A 19,595-nucleotide genomic window follows, 5' to 3' on the forward strand; every position below is an offset into this window, starting at 1 on the left:
GACATGTTGACTCTGGATAGGCAAACAGAAGTGAACACACACACTCATTGAGAAAAAGGAGCTACAAACGACTCACCTTGGCACTGGCAGAATGTGGCATCGCTCCCGAAGTGCTGCTGTTGCTGTAGCCAGGTCTGTACTTGTACATGCTAGGAGTTGGTGGGCTGTCCTTTGCAAGAACAGACTCTGAAAACAATGAAATGGCTTGAACGATATTGTATATACTGCGTACCACCTTTCAGGCCCATCAGCTTCCAATCATCTTGCGTGCTTCCACTGCATCAATCGCTCTGAACTTCACCATCTCCCCGTCAGCCATCACTCTTAGCACAATCTCCAAAGCAATTCTCTGGGCTCTACTTCCCCATCAATTATCACTGTGTGCACACCAAAACCTCGCATTCAATCAAGGGGTGTTTCACCCTTGTCCGATCATTTCCTGAGCTGCACCGCCTTAAAGAAAACCGCGCTGCATTCTATCTGCATTAACCACCCTGTACTTTACCACCTTTTAATCAACCTCACTTCGCTCCACCAATTCCCACAACTACTCTGCAACCTTAACTCCTCACATTTAATCACTGAATCTATAACCCCCATAATCGCTCTGCCTTTCACCATCACCACATTCATCTTGCTGTGCTCCACCGCATCCCGTCAACCACCTCTCTAACCTCTACGATCTACTTATCGATCACTCAGCACTCAATCTCCCCACTAACTATTCTATTCTCTAACTCTCCTCTCCACTGGCAGTCTCTGACATCTACAACTTGCAGACTAATCACCAAGCTCCACTTCCTCATCATTCATCAATCACTGCACCATTCCTAGCAATCAATCAATCACTCCGCGCTCCACCACGTCACCATCAACTACTGATTACCATCACCTCACTGATATTAATAGAATGATGCCACCCAAATCAATGAAAAATCACAACCTGCTCAGCCATCAATCATTGACCACTGCCACCTTCCCATGGCACACACACCCATGACCACTGTATGTGACGATATCCTTACCATCTTTGGTAGCCAGGTGTAATTGATTTCGTAGGCCTACATAACGATTTAGGTCTGGCTTGGGTGGGGGTGGCGCCTCGGCATCTGCAGACTGGCTTTCCGTAATATCAAGGCTGCTCTTTGACTGTACGGGAGGTAGGCAGAGAAAAGAATAAATACAGGACTTAGCAGGTAGAAAGATACATAAAAGAGTGACAACTCTGCCAGACTTCAGTGGAGACTGGCCAAAACACCTATTTAGGCACTCTGAAGAGAAAGAGGAAGAAAAACAAAACAGGAGTCATTTTTCAGCTTGAAGATTTCTTCTGGATTCACATGCTTTATATTATTTCACCATCTGGTGGTTGGGCTCAGAATTCTCCAGTATTGTGGTAGCCGACCCCACCATGCATGTTTGTCATCTTCAGATTCCCCCCCACTCCCCTTTTTTTTGCTCTCCCGTCTTCTAGGGCAGGTGGGCGGGTCGCCTGTGAATCCAGAAAATTCTTCAAGCTGCAAAACTACTCCGAAAGACAAGAAACTGTGATGAAGATGAGCTTGAATTTGTAAATAGATGTTTTAATACTTTTTGTTCCACTTGAGCTTCCTTCATCATTTGAATTTCTATGCAGTAATGTTTCGTAAAAGTCTGCACTGATGACCAAGTAGCTGCCATACAAATGGTTTGCAAAGGTATATTTGCTATAAAGGCGATTGTTTTGCTCCTTTTTTGCATGTAGTGTGTCTTCGGTTTGGAATCACTTCTGCACTTGAGTGACACAATTAGATTGTTTGTGAAATCCATGCAAGTGCCAGCCTCTACATTGAACTTAAACCGGGTACTAATGCAACTAGTGAGGAAAACATTTGAGCTCTTACACAAGGCCTAGGTGGTACAACCCTTTTTGCTTTTACAGGTGTTCTGAGGAAGCTCCTTCCTATAGGACCTCTTGTGAAGGCCACTACTACTGCTAAATGTACTTTTATTGAAGTATGTGCTAGTTTGCAGTCTAGTAGGTGTGTGAGATAATTAAGGACTGTTGTGTCCGTAGTATTGTCCTGAAATACCCACAACTTTTGGGCCTACTTTGAGTATCTTCCCCATTTGGCTGTGTAACACTTCCTTGTTGTCGGCCTTCTTGCTTCTCTGAGAATGGCCATTGTGGTTTTTGGTAGACCTAGAAAGACAAATTCTATATCCTCAAGGCCATGCGGTTGAACCGTAACTTTCTTGTTCCGGGTGAAGAACTCTCTCTTTTATTGGCAGCAGGTCTTGTTGTCTTGATAATCTCTGTATCTTGCCCTGCGCCATATTTATTAGGTCGGAGTCTCATGTTTTTCTGGCCCATTGAGGGGCTATGAGTGTTCGAATCATATTGGAATCTTTGCATTTGTTGATTACCCTAACAGTGGTATCAGGGAAAAAGGTAAGCAATTATCCCGTACCAATGTATTGACAGAGCATTCCCTGGGGATTGGTGGTCTGTACGGAAAAGTTTTAGCATTTTGTGTTGGCTGGCATTGCAAGTAGATCATTCCCCCCAATGTTTGAGTATCTGTTTGAGTACTCCTTGATTAACTTCCCACTCAAAGGTGGAAAATGCTTGCCTGCTTAGCTTGCCCGCTTCACCATTGTCTTTCCTTGGAGGATGAATTGCTGTTAAATCTATTCGTCTTGGATTGGCCCGCTTCCCGAGCTAGTCTTAATAGAACAAGAGACTGATTTCCTCACTGCTTGTTGAAATAAAACATTTTTGTTGTGTTGTCTGTGTGAACTATCATTCGTTAATTTCTTTCACCCGTAGCCTGCTGGCAACCTCAACAAACCCTACTACGTCACCACCAGTGGTAAACAGAGCCTGGTTACTCCAGACTCATTTCAATACCACTCCTCCCTGAATGATCCAAATGCCCTAGGTGCACTCCCTGTCAACATGGGAGCAGGAAGCTTTCAAAATGAGATCTCAAATATACTGGACCAATGCGCACTCTAGATTAAAACACAGACCCAACAGGAGAACACCAACAGAGAAATGGTATCTGCCTTAACTAAGGACACTAAAAAAGAAAGTGAAAAACGTTGGAACACAAATAGAGATTGCCAAAACAGGATAAGGATAGGATATTATACAAGGTAGAGATGAAAACCTATAACGCCATTAAGAATGCTAAGAAGACCTATTCGCGAAGCGAATAAAAGATGATCGCAACTAGCCTAAAGAGCTTTATAAATTACTAAAAGAATTATGCAAACCAGCAAGTGTCTCAAACCTAGACCCCTTCAGAAGAATGCTGCAAGGAGATAAGCAAAATCTTATCTGACAAAATCAGTGAGATATTCTTCATTCAGAAATCACCCCTCCTCAGCCAAGAGCGAATGGGAATCCTTGGATTCCCATCCTGAGGCTCAAACCCATTTTAGCAGTTTTAACCCTTTTACAGAGTAACAGGTTGCAAAAGCAATGGGTTAAGCTAAATCGGGGTCTCCACTTGACGCATGCCGTCAGTTCATATTCTCCCGAATCATACCAGCACCATGTCCTCGTGTAACTCGCCTATTCAACCAATCTCTGGACACCGCTGTAGTCCCAGAAATCTGGAAGAAAGCCATTGTGGTCCCTTTACTGAAGAAAGCCAGCATGGATGTCCAGAATCCAGCTAACTGTCGTCCAATCTCCCAGCTCCCTTATCTAGCTAAAGTTATGGAGAAGTTGGCCAATTAAGTTATCTAACTATCGCGAAAACAACGAACTCCTGGATCCATCTCAGACTGGCTTCAGAGCCACTAACAGTACAGAGGCTACCCTCTTGGCTATCCTGGACAATATCAGATCCCTAATCGATCAGGGGAGAGCCGTCGCCTTGATCCTGTTGGACCAGTCGGCGGCTTTCAACACAGTCTCACATGGACTAATGTTGAGCACCCTACATGAAATGGGTATACATACAAAATCCCTTCAGCGGTTCAACTCCTTTTTGAGCAACAGAAGGCAAACAGTACAAATGGACTCTTTCTTCAAGCCCAAAATCTATCCGCAGGGAGCCTCCCAGAGCCCCACGCTCTTTAATGCCTAAGTATCATCTTTAGTCAAAATCAGTGAGAAATGGGGATTCAGTATCTGCTCCTGTGAGGATGATACACAATTGATGATAGCCCTCGAAGAAAGACATGAGGACGCCAGGATCAAACCGAACAACTGCCTCTCAGCAACGGTGATCTGGATGTCAGACCATTGTCTGCAATTGAATGCTGATAAATCAGAGATCCTACTCTTTGGGGTGCAACTTGGTGGCACCAATTGTTGGGATCCGCTCCCGCGCCCAAGCAGGCTGCAAAAAACCTGGACATTCTGTTTGACAACAAACTAACCATGCTGGACAATGTCCGTGCGGGAGAAGTTTTGCCACTTTAAATCTCCTAAAAAGGCTTTTCCCATGGATCCCTTTGGAATGTAGGAAAACCATCACACAGGCCCTACTTATAAGCAAACTTGATAACAGGAATGCGTTGTTCGTGGACATGGCTGATTATCTTTTTTCTCGCCTGCAGGTAATCCAGAATGTGGCCGCCACACTGGTGTGCAACAAAAGTAGGTACAGCTCGACGTCAAAATGCATGAGACAGCTCCATTGGCTGCCCGTGGTCAAAGAGCCAGATTCAAGCTCCTGAGCCATGCACAGAAAGCGCTACATCACTGCGTCTCAGAATTTTACAAGACAAACTCCAATTCTATGCCTCTACACGGATTCTAAGGTCACGCAAACAGCCACGCGGGCCAATAACAAACATATCAAGAAAGCCAGGGTAGCGGGGCTGCGCTTTCTCCCACCTGGCTTCAATTCAATGGAACAAACTACCGCTAGAATTACGTCTTACTGATGACTATATGTCATTTAGAAAAAAGCTGAAACCCCATTTGTTCCCTAAGGTTTAGTTCCGGACACAGTGGTATCTAACACTACCTCACCCTCACCATGGATCTCGCTCTCCCAGCGCCGTGATATCCTTTTGGATAATGTTGTGCTTTATAAATAAACTAACAGAGATTGTCCCCACAGCTCATTCTGAAAGATTTTTAAGACTAGAAACACTGTCTTTAGCTCCAGAACATTGATCTGCTGTACCACTTTCTACTCTGACTTCAAGTGTGCCCATATGAGCCCACCAACCCACATGCAAGCGGTCTGTAGTAATGGTTACTGTTTGAGTTGGTTGTATAAATGGTCTTACCGCCATTAAATGCTATCTGTTCCACCATCCCATTTCCTCCTGTACATAGGAGGCAATCTTTCCAACAGTCCTCGCGGTCAGAGACTGCCCCCTCTGGTAGAGGTGAGTTTCTTGAAGTATTGATGCTATTCTTTTCTCGCAAGGACAAGATTTTGCCTCTATTGAGTTGATTCTTGCTCCTTGAAAGATTTTTTCCTGTTCTGGTTTTTGTGATGATTTTTCTGTTCATAAATAAAACCCAGAGTTAAACAGTGTTGCGATCACCTTCTTTATGTTTTGCAATTTGCTTAAAGAGTTTGCTCTTTAGCAAGTTGTCTAAGTAAGGATATACGTATATTCCTTGTCTTCTTACGTGCACTGCCACTGCTGCTAGGCACTTTGCAAACATCTTTGGTGCAGACTTTATACCGAAGGCCAGTTCCTTGAATTGATAGTGTGTCTTGTTTACTACAAAGCGCAAATATCTCGTGTCTGTGATTCACTGGGATGTGCAAGTAAGCATCTTTTAGGTCTATAGTTTCCATGCAATCTCCTTTGGGGATGTGTGATGACTTCTAGCAGTGTCATCTTGAATTTTTGGGTCTTAATTAACACTTCTTCATAAAAACGGAGGTCCAGTATCAGACGTAGTGTTCCGTCCTGTTTAGTAATGAGGAAATATGTTGAGGAATTTCCCCGATTGATCTTTTTCTTGGGCACCTCTTCTATTGCTCTCTTTCCCTGCAATCCCTCTACATCTTTGAGTAGACAGGATGTTTTCTCTTTTGAGTGGACCAATTTCTTTGGTCCCTTTGCTGGCGGTGTCTTTATAATGTTCTATGCAGTATGGATTAGTTACTAACCTGTAATTACATAGGTTTGCATTGTAAAAAACAATACCCGCCTAACCCATAAGGAACAGAGGAAGCAGTGATAAACTGTCATACAACAATGCATTATTGCCTTACGGCAAGCTTGTATTTGCAGGCAGTTGCCTGTAGGCTGTATAGCAGAGCAATGAAACAAAGAAAAAACTGGCACCTTGCCTTTAAGGCATTCAAGGGTTAGGGTACCGTGCCTTTAAGACCTGCAGGAGACCCACTGCTCCCATGATGCACCACAGGTGACAGTTAGGTCAGTTCTTTTTGACGGTGTACTATGTAGAGACACCTGAGTAGACAAGCAATTAACATTAAAACGACTCCAATAATGCTTGTCCGGGGAGGAGGGAGGGTCGCTTATGACTTTGATGAGTATACCTTGCTGAGACCCTCTAGAAAATCCTTTATTACTGGCATTTGGAAAAAAGAAGTCTGGGTAGGAGACTTCCTGTAAGCTGTAACTTGTTCTACCTTCTCCTGTGGCTCTGGTATAATCAGGCAGTCCAGTTCTTTGACATCTTTCTCCATTTGTTCTTTCGGTGTGGAAGTCTTTTGAGGGATTTGGAAATCCCAAAGGGATGCATCATAATCCCTTTTCTTCCGCAGAACTGCAGCCATTTCTGCCTCAAGGTGTTTTTATTTCGTTCGATATCAGTGGATTGATCTTCGGGGTTGAGCATCGTCAAAGATTTTCTTTTCCACATCATGGTTTCCTTCAACAGTGTTATTGCTCATCGCCTTTTTCAACAACTCCTGACTTCTGTCTTCTTTCGACGTTGAAACCTCTCGACTTCGATAGTCTTTCCAAGTCGTCATTTCGGGTGTTTGGCTGCCTGCAATGTCCTTGCTGTGAGACCTCAAGGGTTCTTTGTGTGTTTTCCTGCTTTTGGTAAACGATTTGTTTGGCACAGAGGAAACATTTAGTGTTTGACTTTGGTGTTCTAGACTCTCCCCTGAAATTTTTCTCGGTGTTACCTGGGTTCTTTTATCTTGCGATGTTCCCTCTCGACCATTCTCATCTCAATGTCCAAGCCTTCTACTTCTGTCCCTTTGGCGAGGTTACCCTAGCAGTCGCTCGACAAACCCAGGTCTAAAATTGATGAAGTCTGCTTCTGACCCAGAATGGGGTAGTGTGTCTGCCTCTGTTTGTCCCTAACCCTCAGCGTCTTCAGCAGGAAACCCGCACAGGCCTCGCAGTCAACACTCTTGTGGTCGAGTGGGAGGCAAAAGTTACACACCTGATGGTTTATTATCTGGGTGAATGTTTGGTGGCATTTCGGGCACAATTGGAAAGGTGTCCTCTACATATCATATGGAACAGGGAACTTCTGTAAGGGCATTCTCCAATATGGCGTTGACATATACAATCAAATTAATCTTCTCCTTTATCTTTTTCGGTGGACTTCTTCGGTGTTTAGTTGATGAAACTTTGTCCAAACATATTTCTGCAGATTGGAGAGCCTTCAGCTATGCTTTCAGTAGAGGAAAAAAAGAATTTTAAGATGGCGACCACACGAAGGAGCTTTCAGGGAGGGTGCATGACGTCAGGAGAGACTGGATAAAACACCAAATGGTGGGATTATGGATGCCCAAAAACAAAAATAGAAGGGCTACTTGTATACAGGAAAATTCCTGACTCAACCACTAGATGGCTGAATAATGCACAGCATGTGAATACAGAAAAGATTTACTTTGCAAAATGGGCTTTGCTCGACGAAGAAACGGATGACCATGGCAAGTTAATAAGGAATCCAATATGGAGGCAAAAGTCTGAGGAGACTTTGGCTCAGCCTCAGAAAGAACAAGATTCACACAAAGAAAAATGGAGGGAGATTTGGCAGTTGGAGATCCCTTAGTGAGGGGGCCAGTATTCTAAGGAGTATTCTGAGGAGTATTCTGTCAAACACTGGAGAGGCCTCGGTTGGTATTCTAATAGGATAAGTATTTAGACATACAGAACAGACAAAGAGAACTTTCTCAGACCAAGATTCAAGTTCTTTGGATTCACAGGAGAGGAGAGTTGCAGAGGGACAGAATACACACAAGTCAGAGACTGAGGACTCTACCAGAAGGAAAATAGGAGACCATCTCTGCATTTCGGATTAGCAAAATTCACGGGAAGAGAAGAGACAAAGGGAGCTCAGGCTGGAGACTGACACCTCAGCAGTTGTCAAAGCAGCTGTATTCACAAATGGAGAAATGGAGAGGGTTCAGGCAGACCTAGAAAAAGCAACTCAAAACTCATTTTGATGTGTTATTTTATATTTTAATTAATTATTAACTAATCAAAGTCTCTTACTTACCTATTTGAAAGCATGCAGGGATTATTTTTTATACACAAATGGATTAGTGCTTCTCACTCACACAGTGATTGGCACTCTCCCGACAGAGGTATGCTGGCACTCTGATAGTACATGCTAGCTTAAATGCTGAAATAATATATGTTTTAATGAGTTTTCTTGAATTTTCCAGATACTGAAAAAATTATCTGCACGTCGGTCTCACAGGACCAAGAAATAACCTTGCGTAATTTTAGAACATGAAGGCTGTCTCATCTACATAGCATCCCAAAAGAATACCATTTGAGATATATTAGGACTAGGACAGAAAAGATTTAATAAATGAAAGGAACAGGAGGGACGAGTAAGCGGACAAAGCTGAACACGAAAGGGAAATGCAGAGAGTGGGGGAGGATACTCAAATACTGCTATTCCATACAGCACAACATGTGCAAACCTTCCCTACCAATATCCACATAGAAAAAGCTAGGACAACCAAAGATCCTCGGAAGCCAAACAAGTCTCCATGATTACCTTCACCTAAAGGATTATGCTGCTTCGACCGGAGTGAACACGTCATTTCACACCATGAGACACATACATTTCTTCAGGCTAAGTATACAAGGTGTTGTGCGTACCTCCATAAAGGCTTGTGAAGTGCTTGCAATTTTACTAACTGGCATTTGCTAAAGGTGCTAAAATCAGGAAATAGTAGTATACAGCTACCATCTATTTTAAAGGATGACTTACAGGCCACTGGCGTCACCCAGGTCCTCTCTCCAATCTGGCCCTTCAAGCTGGTCTGCCAAAGGGTCCAGCGACCCCTCCCATTCCTCAACCCCACCTTCTGGGCGATAGGGAACACCAGGGATGAACAGGGTAACAGAAGTACCTTCCGGCATCGGATTCGACGCTGGTCCAACTTCAGGTCCATATCGGGGGTGAGGATGGGAACAGCGTCGGCCGGGGGCACGGCCGGAGGCGTCGTGGCCGGGATCGACTGGCATTGATCCGAGCCAGGGCCGGAGATGCTGGTCCCCCTGAGTGGCTACCGACTGGAGATGGAAGTGACTGAGGAATGCTTCACCTACTTAGGTCACTGTCGATGACCTTGCTGGTCCCCCTGAGTGGCTACCGACGGGAGCTGGAACAGACTGAGGAATGCTTCACCTACTTAGGTCACTGTCGATGACCCTGCTGGTCCCCCTGAGTGGCTACCGACTGGAGCTGGAACTGACTGAGGAATGCTTCACCTGCTTAGGTCACTGTCTGATGACCTTGCTGGTCCCCCTGAGTGGCTACCGACTGGAGCTGGAACTGACTGAGGAATGCTTCACCTACTTAGGTCACTGTCTGATGACCTTGCTGGTCCCCCTGAGTGGCTACCGACGGGAGCTGGAACTGACTGAGGAATGCTTCACCTACTTAGGTCACTGTCGATGACCTTGCTGGTCCCCCTGAGTGGCTACCGACGGGAGCTGGAACCGACTGAGGAATGCTTCACCTACTTAGGTCACTGTCGATGACCTTGCTGGTCCCCCTGAGTGGCTACCGACGGGAGCTGGAACCGACTGAGGAATGCTTCACCTACTTAGGTCACTGTCTGATGACCTTGCTGGTCCCCGAGTGTCTGCCGACTGGAGCTGGAACACACTGAGGAATGCTTCACCTACTTAGGTCACTGTCGATGACCCTGCTGGTCCCCCTGAGTGGCTACCGACTGGAGCTGGAACTGACTGAGGAATGCTTCACCTACTTAGGTCACTGTCTGATGACCTTGATGGTCCCCCTGAGTGGCTACCGACTGGCGCTGGAACTGACTGAGGAATGCTTCACCTACTTAGGTCACTGTCTGATGACCTTGCTGGTCCCCGAGTGTCTGCCGACTGGAGCTGGAACAGACTGAGGAATGCTTCACCTACTTAGGTCACTATCTGATGACCTTGCTGGTCCCCGAGTGTCTGCCGACTGGAGCTGGAACAGACTGAGGAATGCTTCACCTACTTCGGTCACTGTCTGAGGACCTTGCTGGTCCCCCTGAGTGGCTACCGACTGGAGCTGGAACAGAATGAGGAATGCTTCACCTACTTAAGTCACTGTCTGAGGACCTTGCTGGTCTCCCTGAGTGGCTACCGACTGGAGCTGGAACAGACTGAGGAATGCTTCACCTACTTAGGTCACTGACCGATGACCTTGCTGGTCCCCCTGAGTGGCTACCGACTGGAGCTGGAACAGACTGAGGAATGCTTCACCTACTTAGGTCACTGTCGATGACCTTGCTGGTCCCCCTGAGTGGCTACCGACGGGAGCTGGAACTGACTGAGGAATGCTTCACCTACTTAGGTCACTGTCTGATGACCTTGCTGGTCCCAGAGTGTCTGCCGACTGGAGCTGGAACAGACTGAGGAATGCTTCACCTACTTAGGTCACTGTCTGAGGACCTTGCTGGTCCCCCTGAGTGGCTACCGACGGGAGCTGGAACCGACTGAGGAATGCTTCACCTACTTAGGTCACTGTCTGATGACCTTGCTGGACCCCTGAGTGGCTACCGACGGGAGCTGGAACCGACTGAGGAATGCTTCACCTACTTAGGTCACTGTCTGATGACCTTGCTGGTCCCCGAGTGTCTGCCGACTGGAGCTGGAACAGACTGAGGAATGCTTCACCTACTTAGGTCACTGTCGATGACCTTGCTGGTCCCCCTGAGTGGCTACCGACTGGAGCTGGAACTGACTGAGGAATGCTTCACCTACTTAGGTCACTGTCGATGACCCTGCTGGTCCCCCTGGGTGGCTACCGACTGGAGCTGGAACAGACTGAGGAATGCTTCACCTACTTAGGTCACTGTCTGATGACCTTGCTGGTCCCCCTGAGTGGCTTCCGACTGGAGCTGGAACAGACTGAGGAATGCTTCACCTACTTAGGTCACTGTCTGATGACCTTGCTGGTCCCCGAGTGTCTGCCGACTGGAGCTGGAACAGACTGAGGAATGCTTCACCTACTTAGGTCACTGTCTGATGACCTTGCTGGTCCCCGAGTGTCTGCCAACTGTAGCTGGAACTGACTGAGGAATGCTTCACCTACTCAGGTCACTGTCTGATGACCTTGCTGGTCCCCCTGAGTGGCTACCGACTGGAGCTGGTAGACCAAATTCCAACTGGCCAAACGTTTTAGGTATAAAAGTGCCAAATTGATTGTATCTGCCAGTGCTTGTTTGCAGTGGAGTGAAATAACCTTATTTACTATACCTCGCAAATTCTATATCTTCGGAACCCTCTGATGGATCTTTTTCGTTGGGGTGTCTGAAAATACATACAATTTCAGTCAATTTTATAAAATTGAGCTCAGATTTCTTTGATGTCTTGGGTATTTCTTCTTTAATTGTTTTGGTGCTGGTTAAATGCTTTACACTTGTTTCGACTCTAAGCCTTGATGCTCAGAGCCCTTACTACTCAGGGTTGAGATGAAGGCTTGACAAACAAAACCAAAGGGTTCTTAAGGGGTTGGTGAGTATTACACGGTGAGGTTGCACAACCACACCATATAATATATGCCATTTCCCCACACCCAGGTTAAGCAGTATGCAGCCATGGTCGAGGCGGTGCTGTTAGACCAGGGGTCTCCAACCTTTTGTGTAGTCAGAGCTACTTCTGGCCAGTGAAAATCGCCGTGAGCTACTGAACCCGAAGCAACTCGCGCATTTTTCAGAGAGACCCCCCCCACGCCTAGTTTCATTGACTTTAAGTCTAATTTCATCAGAGCCCATACTGTGGTTTGAACAAAATACCCAAGACAGGCCTGACTTAAGAGTTCCCTGGAACACCAAAAGGAATGACTTTGGATTTGTGACGCTTCAAGACACACAATTAATAGGTCCAAAATTAAGGTCCAAAATTTCAGAGACACTTCTAAGGAGTACAAATTACAAAACGATAAAGTAGTACTATCACAAAATTAGCTGCAATACACCACATAATTTGTCTTTTTTGCTGCATGGTTTTGTAAAACTTGCCGCATAATTTGGCCCCCCAGTGCCACATAATACCAGTGGCCCTGAAACATGACTTAACAGTCATGCCCCCTCAATCCCATGCCCCCCATACCCCTCTACTTCTCTCCCCCCGCCTCATCATGAGCTTGGCCTGGACTACTGGACACAGATAACTGCTGAGTTGTAAGAGACAGTGGTACCCGGGGGCTTGTGGAAAGTGAGCAATCAGACAGCAGCACGAAAATCCTACTGCTGATCCTGGCTGTATCTATTTTTACCTGCCTGACATGTAACGGTAACCTGTACACATGTGCCTTTCAACATTTTATTGCTTTTATTGTATTGCCTGTATTATCATTGTTGTGTCTGCTGTTGAAGGTCTTCCCCCACAGCCTGTACGTGGTCCGTGCCCCTTTTTCTTCCCTTTGTTTCCCTGCCCGTCCCGTGTCTTTGCCCGGTTTTCCCTTCTGTTCCCCTCGCTACCCCCGTGCCTCTCTGCCCATTCTGCCTTCTGTTCTTAGCTGCCCCTATATTTTTGTATTCTGTAGTCTGCCCTCTGTGCCACTCGTTTCCCCTGTTTTTCGGGGCCCTCTGTTCCACTCGTTTTCCCCTTGTTTTTTGTGCCCTTCTGCCGTCTGTTCCACTCGTTTTTTGTGCCTTTCTGCCCTCTGTTCCACTCGTTTTTTGTGCCTTTGTGCCCTCTGTTCCACTCGTTTTTGTACCTTTCTGCCCTCTGTTCCACTCGTTTGTGCCTTTCTGCCCTGTTCCACTAGTTTTTGCTTTGTTTTTTGTGCCCTTCTGCCCTCTGTTCCACTTGTTTTCCCCTTGTTTTTTGTGCCCCTTCTGCTCTCTGTTCCTCTTGTTTTTTGTGCCCTTCTGCCCTCTGTTTCACTTGTTTTTTGTGCCCCATCTGCCCTCTGTTCCACTCGTTTTTTGTGTCCCTTCTGCCCTCTGTTCCACTCGTTTTTGCTTCGTTTTTTTGTGCCCTTCTGCCTTCTGTCCCACTCGTTTTCCCCTTGTTTTTTGTGCCCCTTCTGCCCTCTGTTCCACTCGTTTTTTGTGCCCCTTCTGCCCTCTGTTCCACTCGTTTTTGTGCCCTTCTGCCCACCGTTCCACTAATTTTTGCTTCGTTTTTGTGCCCTTCTGCCCTCTGTTCCACTCGTTTTCCCCTTGTTTTTTGTGCCCCATCTGCCCTCTGTTCCACTCGTTTTTTGTGCCCTTCTGCCCTCTGTTCCACTTGTTTTTTGTGCCCTTCTGCCCTCTTTTCCACTTGTTTTTTGTGCCCCTTCTGCCCTCTGTTCCACTCGTTTTTGCTTCGTTTTTTGTGCCCTTCTGCCTTCTGTTCCACTTGTTTTCCCCTTGTTTTTGTGCCCCCTATGCCCTCTGTTCCACTCGTTTTTTGTGCCTTTCTGCCCTCTGTTCCACTAATGTTTGCTTTGTTTTTTGTGCCCTCTGTTCCACTCGTTTTTGCTTTGTTTTTTGTGCCCTTCTGCCCTCTGTTCCACTCGTTTTTTGTGCCTTTCTGCCCTCTGTTCCACTCGTTTTTCCTTCCTAACCGGCGCTCTCTGACACCTTGTCAGCCATCCCGCCCAAAAGGATCCCTAATGCGACCATTGAGCTTACCTGCGGTGGAGGCATGTCTCCTACTGGAAAGGCTGAAGGGCTACACGAGCTACTCCCGGGGTCTCCGCGAGCTACCGGTAGCTCGCGATCGACCGGTTGGAGACCCCGGTGTTAGACAGTACTAGGCATTGGCTGTCGTCGTCCGGAGTCGACGGCTCCAGCATTATCATTGGTAGATCATGTTCCGTCATGGGTGGTGGTGCAGGAGAGGGAATCTGTTCTGAAATCGGTCCAGAACAAAACCAAAGGGCCCAGCTGGCGCCAATGGGGAAGTCAGGCTTCAGAAGCCCAGTTGGAAGGTCTCTCAGCTCCTTGGGGCCCACAGGCTTGCTAAACAGAGCCGGTAACATGGCAAAACACCCCAGCATGGCTTTGCTGAAGACCTCAATTTACTGCATCTGTGACACCGGAAATTCAGGTTGCTGCGGGATAAGTCTAAATTGGGTATGAAGTGGAACGACTTTGGGAGTGCAACCAGGAGACATGCTTGGTCTTCTTGTTTTTTTTTGTTGGACTTAACCGAGGATTTGGATTGTGACTATGATCTGTCATGGGAACGGTCTTGGAAGCAGGACTGGGACGGGTCATCGGACCTTAACTGGTCAAAGCGCAGGTGGTCCTGCAGTGTTTCCCCACAAACAGCTTCGCTTACACATCCCGGATGGCCTTGAGGTGCATCAATGTGTTATTATTGCAGGGTTTGGCGTTGTGATCTAGTCATGAGTCAAACCAAGTGTTGGTCAGTCACAGACATCTGTTTGCAACATTCCCCACTTGGTTTGAACCCTGTCAATCAATCAGTATGTGTATAGCGTAACTAATCACCCGGGAGGGTATCCAGGTGCTGGGTCAAAAAGTCAGTTCTTCAGTCTCTTCCTGAATTGCTCCAGCAAGGCTGATGGCTGGAGATGGAGGAGAAGCCTGTCCCAGGACTAGGCAGTGAGGTAGGAGAAGGATCGGCCTCCACTGTGGCTTTGGTGGATGTGTGGGGTCTGGACGTGGGTGGTGGAGTGAAGGTCTCTGGACGGTTGGGGGAAGTTCAGGCTGTGGTTGAAGTATGCTGGTCCTAGGTTGTGGAGGGCTTCGTAGGCATGTAAATATCTTGAATTGGTATGTTTTCTGTACATTAAGCCAGCTCAGGTTCCTAAGGTGAAATGTGATGCGGTCCATTTGGGCAAGTTGAGAAGATGTCTGGCCGCTTAGTTCTGTATTGTATATAGTCTTTTTATGAGTTGGGCGGTGGTTCCAGCTTACAGTGCACTGCTGTAGTCCAGTCGGCTGGTGACTAGGGCTTGAGTGACGGTTTTCCTCGGGCAGATGGGGGGCCATTTGAATATATTTCAGGAGCAGGCAGAGGGTGTGGAAGCAGGTGGAAGAGACTGCGTTGATCGGCCGCTTCAAGGTGAGCTTGCTGTCCAGGATGATGCCGAGGTAGCAGGCATGATCTGTTGGTGTGGGGGGTGGGTCCGAGTTGGGCGGGCCACCAGGTGCTGTTCAAAGGGGTGGCATTATTACCCAAGATCAGCACTTCGGACGTGTCAGTATGGAGCTTCAGACATTTGGTCTTCATCCTGTTGGCGATGTTCTTCAAGCAGTTGTGGAAGCTGATCTTCGTGGTGGCAGGTCTGTAAGGACTAGTTGAGGTTGTCGGCAGAGGATATGATGTTCAGGTCGTGGGTTCTGACAATGTCAGCTAGAGGTGTCTTGTAGGTGTTGAAGAGGGTGAGGCTGAGGGATGAGCCTTGCGGGATGCCGCAGATGGTGCTCCCGTGAGGAACAATGCGATCCATCTAAGGTCATCTTCCTGGATCCTGATGTGGAGCAGTCTCTTGATGAGTGTGTAGTGGGATACAATGTTGAATTCTGCGGAGAGGACGAGGAGGATCAGGACCGCCGATTCTCCTCTGTTGAGGAGGATGCAGATGTCATCTGTGGCTGTGATTAGTGCGGTCTCGGTGCTGTGGTTGCCACAGAAACTGGTTTGGGAGGCGTCGCGCAGGATGTTTCTCTCCAGGTATTTGGAGAACTGCTGGTTGATGGCCTCATCAAGGACTTTGGCAGGGAAAGACAGCAGCAAGATGAGGAGGTAGTTCTTGAGTTTGGTGGGGTCAGCGGATGGTTTCTTGAGTAGTCCAACTTCTGCGTTTTTCCATGCATCTGGAAAGGTGACTGCGGCAATAGATACGTTGAGGATGGTGGCGAGTTGGTGGCTGATATCCTTGCCTCCGAGGTTGAAGAGGTGCTGGGGGCACAAGTCTGAGGGTGCTCCCAAAGAGGATCTGTGTTGCTCTGTGTGGTGAGCTGTTCCCAAGTGGTGAGCGCCTGATCCTGAGAGGCTTCCGTTGGAGTGATGAGGATGTCGAGGTCAGTGGGTTGGGGCTGGAATTTATATAGATGGTGGATATCTTGTCGTGGTAGAGCGTCACAGAGTTCCTGTAAGGGAGGGATCGTGCTCCCGGTTGTCATAGAGCAGGAGAACTCTGACGATACTGAAGAGTTCCTTGGCGTGGTTGGTGCTTGCTTCAATGCAGTTTCCCAAGGTGTCTGAGTCACAGGTGGTATTTGTTGAGGGCTGACTTGAAAGCGTCTCGGTCCGTGGTGTTTCTTCTGGTGGACACTTTCTTTGCAGTTGTTAGAAGCTGCATTTCATTGTCCTGAATTCGGGGGTGTACCAGCTGGCTTATTTGGTGGCTCTGTGGGTCTTGGCTTGTATGAGGGGGCTACTCTGGTCCTGCATTGGCGAACCAGATGTTGAAGTTCTGGACTGCTTATTGCAGGGTCAGGCTGGGTGGTATTGCAGGCGTCCAACCATTGGGTCTGTGTCACTTTGCTCCAGCTGCAGGAAAGGACGTTGGCGGAGCTTATGGCAGTGCATGGTAGTCTTGCAATGCAGATTTGGGAAGTAGCATTTTCTCTTACACACTGTAGAAATGCAGTCAAAAGTGTGCTCTAGAGATATTAAGGGTAGCTCGTGTTTTGAGTTTGTAGGAGCAGGAGGAAGGTAACTGTTGTGAGCGCACATGGGGGACACCTATACTGGTCCGCGCATGGCACCACTGGCGTGAAACAATGTGGAATCAGCACCGCTGGTGCCACCTGCTGGCACACAAGGATACTGCTGAAGAACTTCAGGATCCAGTCTGGCACTTGGCAGAACATTCAAAAGGTGAGGAAACTGCAGTTAGAAGTCTCCATCAGATACAATCCTCTGTGGGGAGCTTAGTACAGCCGGTTGGGATGGGTCTTCAGCCGAAGAAAGAGAAGGCAGGTGACTGACAATGGGACGATACTCCTAAGCCTTAATGAAATACCAGTATTTGTAAAGCACACCGCTACCTCCGAAGTGGTGTCCCGGCGCTGGGGGCCGTCTGAATGATTAAGCGAGCTATTCCCAGAGTCAAATGGTGCTGGGCTGACCTGCCGCCGGCACCTGGGGATCGAACCGTGAACCCGTAGTCTGGAGTCAGGCACCCTGGCCGCTGCGCCACACCTCTTCCACTTAAGGGCATAAGGCATCCCAATTTCCACCCAGTATAGATTGGGAGTGTGAAATGGGGAGCCCCAGAGTCGAAATAGCTCTCAATGTTGATCCGAGATCTCCAAACCTTTTGTTATCAAATGTTTTGATATCCGTTTCTTGTCATTGAGTGGCTCGACGAGGAGTTGCTTTCCACTAACGCGCAGATGTGGCGCCATGAGAGGCAGGGAGGGTAGAATGAGGCAGAAGAGAGCACAGCAGGTGAGGTCCTGTGTCCCACTTCCTCTTTCTTAGCCATAAGGCGAAACGCTTCCCTCGCCCTCAGTCTTCTATATGACATTTACTGACAAATTCCATGTTTCTTGCTGAAGTGGGAGTCAGGAAGACAAACCGCAGGCATAGGGATCATCATCTTCCCTTCATATTCTGGCACTGTTATAGTGGGTAAAAGCAAATGGGAGGCGAAACAACAAGGACATTTCAGGGGTTAAATAACTTTTCTGACAAAAAAGTTATAAAAAGAAAAATACGTTTTTAGATACTTACGAAAACCGAGACCACCCAAAAAAATGATGTTAGTAGCCAAAAGCTGCTTTAGGTAAAGGAGGATTTTTGGTCAGGATCTTCCTCACCCACGGAAAAATATAACAAATCTCCCAGACAGCCAGCTGGGCATGACAGTCGCAGTGTCCTCCTCTTAGTTGCTTAAAGGAGCAAGGTCAAAGTTTACTATGTGTATGTCTTATACTGGGCACTTATATGTCTTATACTGGGGCACCATTTCCTACCTTTATTTTACTATAAGTATAAAGTTTTCATCCAAATATACTGTTCTCTTTGTATTTTGGCCTACGGGGTAAAATATGTCAAATGCTGCCTTTTTGGGGATATTTCCTACTTAATAGATTGCAAAACATTGTGCTCAGGTACCTCACACACATGCGGGTATTCAGAAAGAATATATTGGTAAAGAATCCTAGCTGCCAAAAGAAGAGCACTGAACAGCCAATTGCCTATACAGCATGCTTGGCCAAGGAGCTCCTAGGCACAGTGCAGCTTTTTTTTATTTCAGTGAAGGTGATGGTATATCTGCCCACTTTCTTACATTTTTTCAGTTGTAAAAAGGTGGACTGTAAAGATGAGTTACAAAGGTATGAACACACAAACTATTTTTTCTTACACTGTTTAGTTTCAACCTCTCTAAAAATCAATTCTCCATTAAACGACCTTACCACAAAATGGGCTGCTACTCTCTCACCTTTGATCTCTTCAGCTCTGCTTGGATTCCATTGTCCATCAACTTGACAGTGATTTGACTATCGGAAATGTCTGGTCGTAGGAAAGGGGGCTGAACAACAACGGTCATTTCCTTCTTCCGCCTTCCCAGGTAGCTGCATAAAGAATAGTAGAAAACCAGTCAAATGCTACTGCAGACTCAGTCAGACCGGCTTCTGCAACTAGGTTAGGCAGACAGAATTCAGAATGCATGCATAAATAACCAGTTAAGAAGTTACTTGTATATAACTAGAGCTCTCCAGAGGTGGTATGGTATCTTGACTAGATTCACATGCTTGAATCATTCCATTTCATTGAGCGAGGCAGTCCGGCAATAGCTTCAAGGCAGCCTAAGGGGTGTACACAGAGCACGTTTAGTATTACCAGCTCCTCAGTTGAAAACGACCCAAATGCCAGTCAAAGTGTGTTTACTTTCCCCCGCCTTTCTTCGGGCAACCATATCAATCTGCACATGCATGATGGGCCAGAAAAGATTTTCTATGGTGACTTTCAATTCAGTAGCTTCTTTTAGAAATAAAATGTGGCCACTTTTAGCGTTTAAAGGACTGCAAATATGCATGTATACATAAATAAAGATAATAGCCTTGCTCACAACCATATTGGATAGTGCTCTGTACACTGTGCAATATTACGTGAATATATACAAAATACTCCCCTTACATTTCACGAGGAATATTGAAAATGCCACATTATTACGCACATTACTTCAAAACAATGAATCTCCCAAAAATGACTCTACTAATGTTCTGATTCTCTAAACATGACTGAAAACTAATTGCTGCTCATATAAAGTATCTCGCATACATTCTACCCCAATGGGTTTGCTATTGCTA

At 46.8% G+C, this 19,595-nt stretch overlaps 1 protein-coding gene across 2 annotated transcripts in view; it reads right to left on the minus strand.

Moving 5' to 3' along the window:
• Nucleotides 1-19,595, minus strand: part of ZDHHC5 (zDHHC palmitoyltransferase 5) — a 363,343-nt gene that overhangs the window by 66,634 nt on the left and 277,114 nt on the right. For both annotated transcript variants that reach the window (XM_078674125.1, XM_078674119.1), the window contains 3 exons: nt 18,725-18,857; nt 1,026-1,149; nt 77-186 (listed from right to left, as the gene is read on the minus strand). In XM_078674125.1, coding sequence (XP_078530251.1) covers nt 77-186; nt 1,026-1,149; nt 18,725-18,857 — 367 coding nt within the window. The remainder of the gene's footprint in view (nt 1-76; nt 187-1,025; nt 1,150-18,724; nt 18,858-19,595) is intronic.

This window comes from Lissotriton helveticus, chromosome 1_1 (genome assembly GCF_964261635.1).
Source record: "Lissotriton helveticus chromosome 1_1, aLisHel1.1, whole genome shotgun sequence".
NCBI lineage: Eukaryota > Metazoa > Chordata > Amphibia > Caudata > Salamandridae > Lissotriton > Lissotriton helveticus.